Source organism: Pelophylax lessonae (genome assembly GCF_965119305.1).
Source record: "Pelophylax lessonae genome assembly, chromosome: 10".
Taxonomy (NCBI): domain Eukaryota; kingdom Metazoa; phylum Chordata; class Amphibia; order Anura; family Ranidae; genus Pelophylax; species Pelophylax lessonae.
In genome coordinates, this window is record NC_138777.1 from 25,800,229 (window position 1) to 25,815,266 (window position 15,038).

At 42.8% G+C, this 15,038-nt stretch overlaps 1 protein-coding gene across 1 annotated transcript in view; it reads right to left on the bottom strand.

Moving 5' to 3' along the window:
- Positions 1-15,038, bottom strand: part of SLC1A2 (solute carrier family 1 member 2) — a 201,236-nt gene that overhangs the window by 47,806 nt on the left and 138,392 nt on the right. Inside the window, exons 4-5 of the mRNA XM_082270152.1 lie at positions 10,044-10,294; positions 3,192-3,360 (exon numbers count right to left, since the gene is read on the bottom strand). Of these exons, the coding sequence (XP_082126278.1) occupies positions 3,192-3,360; positions 10,044-10,294 (420 nt within the window). The remainder of the gene's footprint in view (positions 1-3,191; positions 3,361-10,043; positions 10,295-15,038) is intronic.

The following is a 15,038-nucleotide window of genomic DNA, read 5'->3' on the forward strand; positions in this document are numbered from 1 at the left end:
AAGTGAAGAAAACTTGCAGCAGCTGGGGAGCGAAGAAGCTTTTCAATACAAAGGTAGGAAAAGGTAGGTACAGTAAATACATTTTTTTCACACGTGACCTCTTGGCTAACAGTGACTCTTTGCCTACAGGGTCACTTTACCTATCTTTCCAAATCTCCTTAGACTATCAGTTAGAGGCAGCAGTACCTTATATCTCAGACTGCAGATATACAGCTATAAAGTAGTAGGCACAGGATTAAAACAAAAGTGAACAGTGAGCTCTGATCTGTGCACTTTGATGATGAAATCAGAAGAAAAGTAGAGTAAATATACACTGGGTTTGCTACACAAATAAGTAAAATGAAACCAGTGTAACAAAAGTCAAACTTTAGTATTACATACAGTAGTCACAGTATAAGATAGGATGTAACACAAGGGCACAAATGTAACCAAATTACCAAATGGTGGAATTCCCGAATAGTGTCTAAGACACTCTTTCGAATTCTGATGTGCCTTCACGTGACAAATGGTGGTGCAGGCGCCAAATTCGCGTACCTGTTGCAAATGAGCACACTCTGTGAACGAAGGCGCAAGGAGGTCATGGTGTCCATTCACACACTGGGAGCACCTGAACTTCCTCCTGCTACTGCAACTGTTATACAGACAGCACAGTGATGAAGAGTTTTAAAACTGGTTGGGTGGAACCTGATGGGGATTCATTGACACTAGTTCCCCATCAGCTCTGCTCCATCAGGCACTGGGTAGATCCTTAACTAATAGACATCCTACCCACTGCTTGCTGCCAATCCTAAGGAGAGAGAGGACCTGAAGGGGAACCAGTGTCTCAGCTTCCCAATCAGACTCCTCCCACTGTCAGCATGACTAGTTGCTAGAAGACTGCCGGCTGTGAATACAACATCATCTTTAAAAACCAGGGTCAGGTGGAGAAGAGGTAGCAGCAGCAAAGATACAGCTTTGCTACACGGCGTACAGAAACAGGCACTCTGCCTGTCTCTGTACGCCAACTTATGGCGCGTTTCCACTGAGCTGTCTGGTACGGTTCGGTTCGGTACGGTACGCTATTTATGCCGTTTCCATTATGAATGGTACCCTAATTCCGAACCGTACCGTACCACTTTTTGGTACCCTTTCGTTGGGGTACCAAGCACATTAGACCCGTACCAACTGGGTGGAGCTACACTCTGCAGAACTTTGATTGGTTGACAGAGAATCGTCTATCACAGCTTTCCTGCTGTGACCAGCTACACCACGCCTATCATGAAAAGGGTACTATTGGCAGTGGAAACGCAATGTGTACCGTACCGAACCGTACCGTACCGAACCGAACCGTACCGTACCACTCAGTGGAAACGAGGCATTAGAGTTGATCTTAATTCCCTTTAGTTTCAATATCTATGAACTGGAGGTAATTGTTTTGGAATTTGATGCATTAATAGGAGTGAATCTGCTGTGTCGGTAAAGCTACGGAAACAGACGGCATGGATTGTTTAATCTGGCTCAGGCTATTTTCAAGGACCACAGCACCAGATAAATGTTGTAAAGGATTTAACGAATTCCCTCAATACATCTGTAGCTAGCCACTATTAAAGGACTTGAACAGCCCCCGTCTTGCAGGTTTAGTTTAGAAAAGTGGAGTGCTCAGTACATTGAAAAACACAAAGGGAAAACACAGCTCACTGGCGTAGTGTAGACTCTCCATTAATGTGAAAAAAAAAACATATATATATAATAATAATATTGCACTCACAGTTCAAAACATGTTTTACTGCTATGAAGTGTGTAAAGCTGTTTCTTGATGCTTATGGCCACCGACATGCAAATCCAATGGGATCCTGCCTCAGGCTGGACACATACAAATACACAGTCCTCTCCTGAGCCCAGACCTCCTACCCTTCCCATAAATGCTCTGCTGAATGGGTGCCACTTATCCTGAAACACCACAAGAAACTCTGATTTGCTGATTTCAGGGATCAACTATTGCATTGTCACAACTGCTTAGTCTCCACTTCCAGATTCTAATCAAACTTTTGAAGTTTTTAGCAACCTTTTCAACACAGCAGAACCCCTGAAATAACTTTCCGGTCTCAGGGAACCTCTGCTAAAAACTACTATATCTACGACTCTTGAAACATTAGTGTGATGGCCATTGGGAAGAAAGCTCCTTTGTATTGGGAAGAATTATCCCCTTACAGATAGCCAAAAAGATCAATGATCAGTGGGAACTTATCTGAGAGGCAGAAATTGCTCATTGCTCAATCAACCTCTGGAGGAACCCTAGGGTTCCATGGAACCCTGGTTGAAAAATTCTGACTTAGGCTAACACTCACAATTTCCCAGGTGAAGCTTCCCTTGTAGTTCCGCCTTAATGATATATAGGGAGGGAGAAGAGAAGTCAGCAGATAATACCATCATCCTCTCAAAGAAAATAAGATTGGATGACAGATGACATAAATGATTGGATAGAATGTGATCGAGCTGAAACCATTGGAACAGAAAACAGTTGTGAAAACATGACAACATTTGGTAGCAGATGTCAACAGTCCATGTTATTCTGAGTCTCTCACGCTGTTTGGGGATGGGCATCCATTCAAATATGCATTTAGTGGCGTAAATCACGAGGGGAGGAAGTCAAGACTCAAGAGAAGACGGCTTTTTCCTAGTTTCTGACCTGAGGCTAAGATCCCAATCGATTTGCATGCAAATGTAAAACCCATTGAAGGGAATTTATCAAAACCTGAGCAGTCAGAATCTACAGGAGCTGTGCATGTCAACCAATCAGATTTGATCAATCATTTTCAAAGCTTAATTGAACAAGCTGAAGGTAGAAGATAAATAGTTACTATGCACAGTTGCTCCAGATTCTGTCTGCTGCAGTTTTGATCAATTCTTCCTAATAAATTGTGAATGCAATCAATCTATTTGATCTCATTTTAACCAGAGTTTAGTGAATGTGGTGATTCTTCACTTTGTAAAAAATACAAAATCACGTGCAAATGAAAAAAACACAAAAAAAAAAAAAAACAGCCTTTTTGCTTTCACATGGTTGGAATTTGGAACTCACTAAATTCACTAAGCTCTGGGGAAAATTAGTGCAACCCAATTTAGTAAATCAACCCCATTGTCTATAAATAGCTATAACATAACAATCCAATAAATAAGATATGAAAGATATGATGAAAATAACTCCATACCAAGAACGTTCATCCCATCTTTGAATTCCAGCTTCTTTTTGATTTCCTCTGTTGTTCTGACCACAGTATCGTTCGCAGTGTCATTCATCAAGGCCATAAAGGAGTCAGTGACATTGGTTGGCTCTTCTACAGGATTTTCCACCACAACCTTTTTGGTGACTGTCTGAATCTGTGAAGCACAGAAGAAAGTATGAGCTTTAAAATAGGATGGCTGTATTAATGTGTACCTGTTATATGTAGTCAGGTTTGGTCAACCAGGCCAGAATTGCTCTATTAGGAATAAGTGCTAGGTAGATAGGTAAACACCTATCATTGACAAAGCTGGTACAAAAAGCTTGCTCATATTTTTTTCAGTCTATAATAGAAAATATGACCTAGTATCATCTCACATGACCTTGTTTGCAGGATAGATCCTAGATTGTAAGCTCTAACGAGAAGGACCCTCTGATTCCGTCTTTATTGAATTGTAACTGTACTGTCTGCCTTCATGTTTTAAAGTAGTGATCGACCAATATTGTTTTTTTAATGCCGATACCGATATTTTGGTCATCGGATATCTGTATCAGCCGATATTTTCAGACATCTAAAAAAAAATGTTTTACATTTTTGTTTCTAAAGGTACTCCTTGTGGAGGGATCTGGGGGTCTAAAAGACCCCAAACCCCTCCTCGGCACTGAAAAGCATTCAAAACGCCAAGTTTGGCTGTTTTGAATGCTGTCAGTTTTTTCAATTCGGCACCGAGTACCCGGAAGTGATGTCATGACATCACTTCCGGGTATTCTACACGTATTTTTCATGTGTGTGTATCTTCACCATTAAAGCTTTTTTTGTTTGCACGTATATCCCTGTGAGCCCCTCATTGCAACCATTCACGGAGGGAAAATCTTGTCCCTCCACCTCTTTACCTTTTTTGTCCATTCTACACGGAGACCCGGGTCTTCTCTTCAGCGGCGGTGGAGGAAGGATGCCCGGGTCTCCCAGTGGGATGGGAGACCCGGGCGAGCCGCGAATGGAGGCGGGGGGGGGGGGGGGTTGTGCCCTCCCGCTCCTTGAAATGACAGCCGATAATTAGCCGCATCGGTTGTCATTACAAGTCAGCCGACCGTTGGCTATGGACACTGGTACCGGGGTGATGCCTCTAACTGCAGGCATCACCAGGTACATGCACTTTCCCTAAATATCGGCAATATCGGTAACCTCAGGGGGCGATTCCAATATATCGTGGAAAGTGCATATCGGCCCCCGATATATATCGGTGTTGCCGATAATCGGTCGATCCCTATTTCAAAGAGCTACGCAAACTGTTGGCGCTATATAAATCCTGTATAGCAATAATAATAATAATAATAATAATAAATTAACCTGGAGGGAAGTCTCATTTTTGCTCATTCCCACTTTTGTAGGATCTGCTACTTCGAATTGAAAAACTAAAGCTAAGTTCACATTTGTACGTTGCAGGAATGCATGCATCATCACGCTGGTTTCCACAACGGAAAAAAAAGTTCATCTCTGTTGTAGGCGTAGGAAAGTGTCATTAGTTGTTAATGGCACCCAATGTACTTTACTGAAGTGGTAGAGAAATTGAGGGACAAAACGCATATAAATAAAGTACTATGCATTTTTGATGCCATGTGAGTAAAAAAAAAAAGGTCATGCCCTTCTTTGGTGCGATTTAGATATGGTAGGCAGCCTGCTACTGCAACCTATGGTAATATGCAAAAAAAAACATGACAATGCATGTATGCTGCTGCATCGTGCAAATGGGAACTTAGTCTAAGAAGCATATACAATATAAACTAAGCATTATTTCTAAGTGGTTATATTTGCAAAACAGACTATTCAGATTTGTTCTGCAAATATACAAAAACACAACCAAAAGTAGAATTGCACTTTATTTTAAAGAGAACACATGCCAGGCTCCTCTATACAGGACCAGTAGGAGGGCAGTAGGAATGTATATCCTGAAGCTTGTTTTTTGTAACTTCCCCGCTCTCCGCTTCCTGCATCAGAAGTCACATTGAAAGGGTAACTCCACTTTCCTTTCGTCATAATCGTTATGGTAGAATGATTCTTTTTTCGGGAATGATTTATTATTTAGCCGCTTGCCGACCGCCCCACGCAGATATACTGCGGCAGGTCGGTTGCCCATAATCACGTACATCTACGTGATTATGTGCACGCGTGCACCACCGGAGCCGCGCTCCCACTGTGATTAGACCCAATGGGAGACAGATCGCGGGAGGAGAGGGTTCGATCTCCGCCGGCCTCCCGTGATCTTCGGCTAGAACATTGGTTCTCAACCTTCCTAATGCCGCGACCCTTTAATACAGTTCCTCATGTTGTGGTGACCCCCAACCTTAAAATTATTTTCATTGCTACTTCATAACTTTAATTTTGCTACTTTTATGAATTGAATGTAAATATCTGCTATGCAGGATGTATTTTTATTGTTACAAATTGATGCAGGGGCTGCGGGCATGGTACAGGAGATGCAGGGGCTGCGGGCATGGTACAGGAGATGCAGGGGCTGCGGGCATGGTGCTGGAGATCCAGGGGCCGTGGGGATGGTGCAGGAGATGCAGCGGCTGTGGGCATGGTGCAGGAGATGCAGAGGCTGCGGGCATGATGCAGGGGCTGGGGGCATGGTGCAGGAGATGCAGAGGCTGCGGGCATGATGCAGGGGCTGGGGGCATGGTGCAGGAGATGCAGAGGCTGCGGGCATGATGCAGGGGCTAGGGGCACGGTGCAGGAGATGCAGGGGCTGCGGGCATTGAGCAGGAGATGCAGGGGCTGCGGGCATGGTGCAGGAGATGCAGGGGCTGCGGGCATGTTGCAGGGGCTGTGAGCATGGTACAGGAGATGCAGGGGCTGCGGGCATGGTGCAGGAGATGCAGGGGCTGCGGGCATGGTGCAGGAGATGCAGAGGCTGCGAGCATGGTGCAGGAGATGCGGGGGCTGCGGGCATGGGTGTAGAAGATGCCGGACTGCGTGCATGATGCAGGGCTGTGGGCATGGTACATGCAGAGCTGTGGGCATGGTACAGAAGAGAAAGTGCTGTGGGCATAGTACAGGAGATGCAGTGCTGCAGGCACTGTACAGGAGATTCTTCTGGAGAATCTCCTGTACCATGCCCACAGCACAGAATCTCCTGAGGAGATGCAGGGGCTGCGGAGGGGTCTCACTTGCCGTTGTGAGGCGCCTTGCATTTAAAAATGACGCTGCCTAGCGCCAACACGCCATGTGCAGTGTACCCGTCGGGCCGGCTGCAGCCGTTTTCTTTTACGGTGCCGTGGTGCATTCCCTGCTTAAGACCATCGGAAATATGTGTGACCCCTGTGAAAGGGTGTTTCGACCCCCAAAGTGGTTGTGACCCACAGGTTGAGAACCGCTGGGCTAGAATGACAGAAGAGCCGCCTGCTTATGTAAACAAAGCAGACGGGTCTTCTGTCAGAGAGGCAGGGAAAAAAATTGTGTGATTCAGCTAAGCTGAATCACCGATCTCTCCCTGCTTCTATCCAACCCTTCCCCCCACACAGTTAGGAAGCACAATAGAGAATGCATTTAACCCCTTGATCGCCCCCAGGTGTTAACCCCTTCCCTGCCAGTGTCATTTATACAGTAAAAGTGCATATTATTTAGCATTGACTACTGTATTAATGTCACTGGTCCCCAAAAAATGTCAAAAATGTCAGTTAGGGGGTCTGATCTGTCCGCCGCAATGTCGCAGTCCTGATAAAAATCGCTGATCGCCGCCATTACGAATAAAACTTTTTTAAAAAAATAAATGCTATAACTTTTGCGCAAGCCAATTAATATACACATTAATATACATTTTTTCGGATTTTTTTTTAAATATGTAGCAGAATGCAAATTGGCCTGGACTGATAAAATAAAATTTGATGTTTTCCATTTTTTTTATTGGGAATGTTTTAAAGCAGAAAGTAAAAAATATTGGGTTTTTTCAAAATTGTTGTTTTTTTTTTATTTTTTTTATTTTATCTTTTTGAAAACCCTTGTCAACTCTGTTGTCTTAACACTATTTAGGAGCATATTTTAAAGCAGTGAAGGTAACTTTCACCAAACATTTAATAGTGGTGAATCAATCAATCACTCCCATTTTAGGGCTCTTTCACACAGGATGTCCGTCGGACGGACTCCGTTTTTCTCAGCGGGGGATCGATCCGCCGATCCCCCGCTGAGCAGGAGAATGACAACTGTTCGCACTGTGTGCGGAGACACAGCTGTCAGATCCCCATACATCTCTATGGGGGTATCGGATGGTAATGGCCCGTCGGTCCGTTCTCTTATCCGATCCCATCCGCTGGACGGATGGAAAATAGGGTTTCCATCCGTCCAGATTTGACGGATCGGACATGTCTCCGCTGACATCTGATGCCCCATAGAGATGCATGGGGGGACCGTTCAGATACACCAAAAATGGACAGGCCGATCTGTGTGAAAGGGGCCTAAAACACATGCATCAGTAATGTTCATATGCCCTATATGTGTGTCAATGAAAAAAGCAGGGAGCTCTGGGGAGAAGAGTTCCAAGCAAAAAGGGCGGGACTTTAAATGAGGTTACAAAAATGTATCTCCATCCCTAATATCAATATGAACAAGGGGGGGGGGTTTTGGGACTTTAAATGAGGCGTGTGGTTGGAAATGACCATAAAAAATATACATGAGAGTGTATGTGCATACACGTCCAAACAAGGAACATGAAAGGGTACACATGTAATCTGATTTATTGTGTATGCACAGTAGTAACATCATAATTACAATATTGACATACAATTGATCCCAATAACATAGCATATCAAGACAAGTACATATCATAATGGGTATAAAATGGATTGTAAAACATATTACAACAAAGTAGTAGGTACTCCATAGTAGTTGCATCATGTATGCTCTACGCGTTTCGTGTATTTCTAACACTTCCTCAGGAGCTGGTGCAATGGGTACACTATGAAAGAGGGGGGAAATATCATGGAAGTCACAATGCATGTGACAATATGAACACCCAATTAAAATTATATTATTATGTATAAATTGCTTACAATCGAGTAAAAGCTGTTGTTTCAAGGGATCCGCCATGGAAGGGCCTCCATACCGTCCGCCCCGGGAGCTGAGGGAGCAGTACCAGGCACGCATGGGGGTGAACACAGAGTTTGCAGTAAAGAAATCTAGGTAATAGGAGGAATCACAAGCATCTCAATGAGTCATCCAATATGGGATCTATAATCGGATTGAATATGTATATTGCACGATAGTGCATTACAATGCTACAAGTAATAAAGTAGTCAAATATAATTTAGAGAAAATTGATGAACTCCTAGAGCCAAAGATTAGAAGCATAAATAAAATAAAAATAAAAAAGTCACCATAGAATACCCCATAAAAAAAAAAAAAAATATAAGGATACTGTGAGTATCGATGGTGGTGAAGCCAAAGAATAAAAAAGTAGTGAACATAGGGTGAGTGTCAGAAGTAGCCAAAATGACCCAAAATGAAAACTATACCCAAGTGAATGAGTAGTAAAGTGTGATGTAGAAACAGCATAAAAATAATCCAGATAATTGTAACAAAGGGTGAGAGACATGAAGGATTGGGAAATGTGAATAGAGTGATTGAATACCATAGTGTATTGATACGTAACCAAGAACCAAATCACTGTACCAAAAGATAAAAGACGTAAGAGAGTGAAAATATAAATAGAGTAGCTGGAATATCGAACTATATTGCCAGGTATGAGTGGTACCTTAGAGTGCTAATCCAAGAGGATAGTGTTCAGCCCAAGCCGTGCACCGGGGCAGCTCCCAGCGTCACGCAGTCACTCCAGAAAGGAAGCACCGGTAGCCGCCAGCAGTAGCCAAGCGTGAGCCGGCGCCTCATGGAGGGACATAGATGGTAAGTCAGCGTGTCGGTCAGACCGCCCGCATCGCGGCGTCTTAACAGACACGGAAGGGGCGTGGCGCCGATGTGGGGTATTCTATGGTGACTTTTTTATTTTTATTTTATTTATGCTTCTAATCTTTGGCTCTAGGAGTTCATCAATTTTCTCTAAATTATATTTGACTACTTTATTACTTGTAGCATTGTAATGCACTATCGTGCAATATACATATTCAATCCGATTATAGATCCCATATTGGATGACTCATTGAGATGCTTGTGATTCCTCCTATTACCTAGATTTCTTTACTGCAAACTCTGTGTTCACCCCCATGCGTGCCTGGTACTGCTCCCTCAGCTCCCGGGGCGGACGGTATGGAGGCCCTTCCATGGCGGATCCCTTGAAACAACAGCTTTTACTCGATTGTAAGCAATTTATACATAATAATATAATTTTAATTGGGTGTTCATATTGTCACATGCATTGTGACTTCCATGATATTTCCCCCCTCTTTCATAGTGTACCCATTGCACCAGCTCCTGAGGAAGTGTTAGAAATACACGAAACGCGTAGAGCATACATGATGCAACTACTATGGAGTACCTACTACTTTGTTGTAATATGTTTTACAATCCATTTTATACCCATTATGATATGTACTTGTCTTGATATGCTATGTTATTGGGATCAATTGTATGTCAATATTGTAATTATGATGTTACTACTGTGCATACACAATAAATCAGATTACATGTGTACCCTTTCATGTTCCTTGTTTGGACGTGTATGCACATACACTCTCATGTATATTTTTTATGGTCATTTCCAACCACACGCCTCATTTAAAGTCCCAAAACCCCCCCCCCTTGTTCATATATGTGTGTCAAGTACATTGGTAAATGTGAGACAGAGTTTCTGAGCCTTCATCAATCTGTAGAAATAGAGAATTTGGTTACCTGCTGGAAACAAGCTTGCACCAAGTTCTCGGGGAAGAGGTTCCTTATAAGATCAAAGAAGGCGTCTAAGCTGGACACTTCATCATTTTCTTGACCCTTCCCAAGTTGCTTCTTCAGTTTGGGGTCTCCAGGATGAATAGCCAAGACCAAAATTACTCCCAGCACAGCAGCGATAATGGTGGTAGCCATATAATATACCATTGCCCTGGTTCCAAGGCGTCCACTTGATTTGGCATCCAATCCAGCCAGGCCTGCGGGGTAAAGAGAAGAATGTTATGTTAATGTTTCAATGGGAAATTCTGATATTGTGAGGTTATCTATACTTCCTAACCAAAAACAGCTGTGTTCAAGAAAAAAGGTACCATTTTCAGAGCACTGCTTACTCACAAATAACATTTCTAGATGTAGCAGATTTGTGCTGTCTGAGTTCATGTCTACTTTTAATTGGCCACTGATTTAGAAAGAAGCTGGCTACATGCCAGTGATGTAGAAACGTCCAGTGAGTTCAATGGGCAAGCAGTAAAGACAAGCAGCACACACAGGCAACCTCCAACTTGACGCCACGCATTAACGCATTTTACCCCCCCCCCAGAGCCTAATCATTCATTAACCTCCCTGGCGGTATGATTCTTTTGGATTTTAGGTGCTGAAAGCGGTACCATTATTTTGCATGTAATTCGTAATTCTTGTGAATGAGCAGCCCAAACCAACTGTATACATTTATTATATATATTATATATATATATATATGTATACATGTATTATGTATATATATATATATATATATATATATATATATATATATATATATATAATGTATACAGTTGGTTTGGGCTGCTCATTCACGTATATATATATATATATATATATATATATATATATATATATATATATATATATACTGTGTATATATATATATTTACATAAAAAGTACAGTAAAACTGCAGGAAAGGGCACTGGGGGGGCAATGTAATGTGATTTTATTTTATTTTGAATGGTATCAGTGTGTTTGGTGTGTTTTTACATTTGAATTTGCCGCCGGTTCCACCCCCCCTGCGAACGTCACGTCGCAGGAGACGGAAGCCGGGGCACGGAGAGGATCAGGAGGAAGAACCGCCGCTACACACCGCCGGACACATCGCTGGATCCCGGTGACAAGGTAAGTAACCTCTTTTACAGGATCCAGCGATGCTTCCGGCGGTACCCCGAGTGTGGCTCGGGGTTACCGCTTTCGGCTCTGAAATTTAACCCCGTGCCATGCTCGGGAATACCACTAGGAAGGTTAATAAGATAAATGAGCAGAGATTTCTTATACCTGGTTTTGGGCAGTGGTGTTAAACGTAGGAGTAGGGCCACAAGATCATCTGCAAGATCTATTCCCATGAGTTGTGGAATAGGCCTTTGGATTTCTCTACCAAAGGGACTGTAAAAGTGTGCATTACCAAAAAACATGTAAAAAAAAGTTACTGTAGAATGGTTACACCAGCCTTTTCTCAACCTTTTCAACACAGAGGAAGCCTTAAAATATTGTTTTGGTCTCAGGGAACCCCTGTTAAAAATGACTATATCTACAATTCATGATACATAAGTGTGATGGTCAATGGTCAGTGGTAAGAATGCTCCTTACACTTGTGGTCTTTGAGAAGAATTACCTCTCTACAGATAGTTAAAGAGATCAATGGTGTCTGTAGGAACTTATCTGAGAGTCAGAAATTTCTCATTGCTCAAGGAACTACTAGCAACCATTGGAGGAACCCTGGTTGAGAAACCCTGGGTTACACCTTCAGCAATGTGGGGGACTGATGATTAAATTTTGTTTGGCTGATCTAATTTATAAGTGGAGTTGCAGCTTCTGCATTCTGTGCAAACTTTAATAGTCAAACAGAGATTGCCTTCAATCCGGCATTGCCCTTGTAAAAAGTCTATCCAGCTGCTGACATTCTTTTGGGGTAAATGATGACCAGTGTTGTTAATCCACTTCCTGTGAGTCCAGGCTGTCATAGACACACTTCTAAGGGGTGTATCATTATGCCTATCTTGGTTCATAGTAAGGATTTCCGCTTACTATCACAAGAGAAGAATTGTGAGGCCATATAACCTTCCAGAAAAAAGCTCCATGACTTAAGGTATGTACCCCAACCCCTGTAGCATCAGCAAAGTCTTGTACCATGTTAGCCATTGACAAAAGAAGAGTTTTGGATTTAATGTAATCCCATTTATTGTGTAAAAATCTATTTAGTGAGCCAATAAAGGTATTACTTTAAATCCAAATGTCTACCCCATTCTCTATAACATCTCTTTACTAGCAGATTTCTATCAACGGAACCTGAAGGCAGGGAACCTTTGGTGTTTAAAGCAACACTTCTCTTCTAGGACCACTGCATTTACACAGAACATTTCCTGGCCTTACAAAACCCAATCTGTCCTAGAATATTGTGTCAATTTATTAATAGGCTTATAGAAGATGACTGTATTTTTAGTGCTGATGAGAAAAATGTAGATATTGTCATAATTTTTTTTTGTCAAAACATTTTATTGAATAAAAGAGAATGCAATACAGCAAAACAAACAACCACATGCAAGTAAACAGCAAACGATCATTGTAGCAGAAAAAACAATCCCACCATCATATGTAGATACATTAAGGCCAAGAGGAACCAGGACCAACCGAAGGCAATGTAAATCCCAACCTACACATAGTGGTCCTAGTGCATCGTTTGTCTCTCGTAGACCATATACAGACTGGGAAGGCATCCCAAAATAAGGGGGGGGGGGTGCAGAACCAGGGTCCGAGGACCAAGAACGGGAGGGAACACTCAAGTACTAGGACAGACTCAGAAACTAAAAAACCGTGAAGGAGCCCTACTACTAGACACATTAAACAAGAGGGCCTTGACCTAGCATGTGCTCATGCTGCGGGCACAACCGGCCCAGACACAGCAACGGTGGGGTGAATTGTCAGAAATGTTATAGGCTCCTCTTGGTCTTGCTGCTTATATAGGCACAGCAGGCCCATTGGACCCAATGGTAAATCCATCCTTGCTCCTCTTTTACGTACACACGTACACTCTACTTCTTAGTAAAGGATGCTAAGAAAATTAAGCTTTTGGCTCCTCTTTAGCTACTGAAGCAGCTGTTGATTTTTTTGGGCTGTTTTGGGTTTCACAGGCTGCTGGTTTGATTGTTTCCCCCTGCACTCGGGAGGCTTCCAAAACATAGAGGGTTGGGAAACTCAAATGAAAATCGTAAATATTTATGATGCCTTAGCCAATCATTTGGGAGGTGTGCCCAGTAGATGGCTAAATGAGGAAATGATCAGCCCTGGAGGACCTGCTGGAAAGGGGTCCCCTTTGAGGCAGTCCCACTAGAGTTGGCTGATGATCATCAAGGTTCTAGCTGTGGGGGGGGGGGAGGGGGGGTATTCCTAATTCTGTCTGGAACTGAGGATTAGGTCTGGATAACTCAATGAGGAATGCATGGTGGAAGCTGGAAGATGTGCAGCTGCACTGGGATTTTGTGAGTACTGACTCAAGATTTTGAGATTGTGTGCCTCCGGGTGACAGCTGTAGTTATTCCTGAGATTGTTTCTATTGGGTCTCTGTTCTAGTCTTCCCCTTTGTTTCTGGCTTAAGGACTGGTCAAAGATGTTTCATCTAGCTGAGCATATCCTCCTGTTACAAGTCTGTAGCTCTGGAGTATCCCATACCACCCCACCCCTCTCCTGTTACAAGTTCTACTAGGAAATAAAATTTTAAAGACGTCCCCTAGAGCAGCCTTTCTCAACCTTTTCAACACAGTGGAACCCTCGAAATAACTTTCCAGTCTCAGGGAACCCTTGCTAAAAATTCCTATACCTACAACTCATGATACATTAGTGTGATGGTCAGTGAGAAGAATGCTCCTTACACTTTTGGTCATTGCGAAGAATTACATTCTTACAGATAGCTAAAAGAATCAACAGTGTCAGCGGGAACTTATCTGAGAAGCAGAAATTGCTCAAGGAACCCCTAGCAACCTCTGGAGGAACCCTAGAGTTCCATGGAACCCTGGTTGAGAAACCCTGCCCTAGACTGTTTAATGGAGTCGGAGTGAATGGACTGTTGCCTGTGTGATTGGTAGCCTCTGTTTGGGGAAGAACCAGTTAAAACTCAGCAGCTACTTTGGGATAGCGCTTGTATGTTTTCATGACAATTTATCCAGAGCTAGGTCTCCTTTAACAGTGGTTCACTTTTCATTATTAATGGATAACTCATTTAAGTTATGAGTGCTGTTTCTTAGCAGATCCACATGTCTCTGCAATCCTCAGGAAGTAAAGGGCGCCAACAAAAGATGTATTCCCCTGCTACGTAAACAGCTCACAGTTATTCCGCCTAGTTTGAGTGTGTTTATTTTAGGCTGGAGTTTTATTCCAGCCTGGTAGTCACGGAAAGGGTTATTCAGCATGGGATATATCCGTCTCAGGGCCGCATTCTTTGATTCACCAGATTAATATATGGTTTAATTCCAGCTGTCACAAGGGATTTAAGTGTGTGTTGCAGAACAGGGGCTGCAGATGTTCCCATCCACTTGACATGTTCTGGTTTTAATTGCTGGAGAGAGAGAGGGAGAGAGAGAGCGAGGGAAAGCGCTACGATCGCTTGCGGAGTCCCTAGCCTATTACAGCTCCTCCGCTGCAAAACGTTGACAAAAAGCACTAATGAGGCTTCTGCCTTCAGACAAACTGATCTTAGATATGTGATGTTCATCCATCGGATCCAGTCTACACACAGGTATCAGAAAACAAAAATAAGACAGAAGGCAGACTTTGAGGATTAAAGCAGAACCTGTTGTGGAAATCTTATTAATATTTTTGTGGACATTTTTCAGAAAGTGTTTTATTTAAATTGCCATTATGTCTCCCAGTGTCGGTTTACCGGTATCCGCTATGCACAGTGAATATGGCTTTAACTGGCATTGAGGAAAGACTGTTAGTTGTGGAAACTTCCATTAAATGGA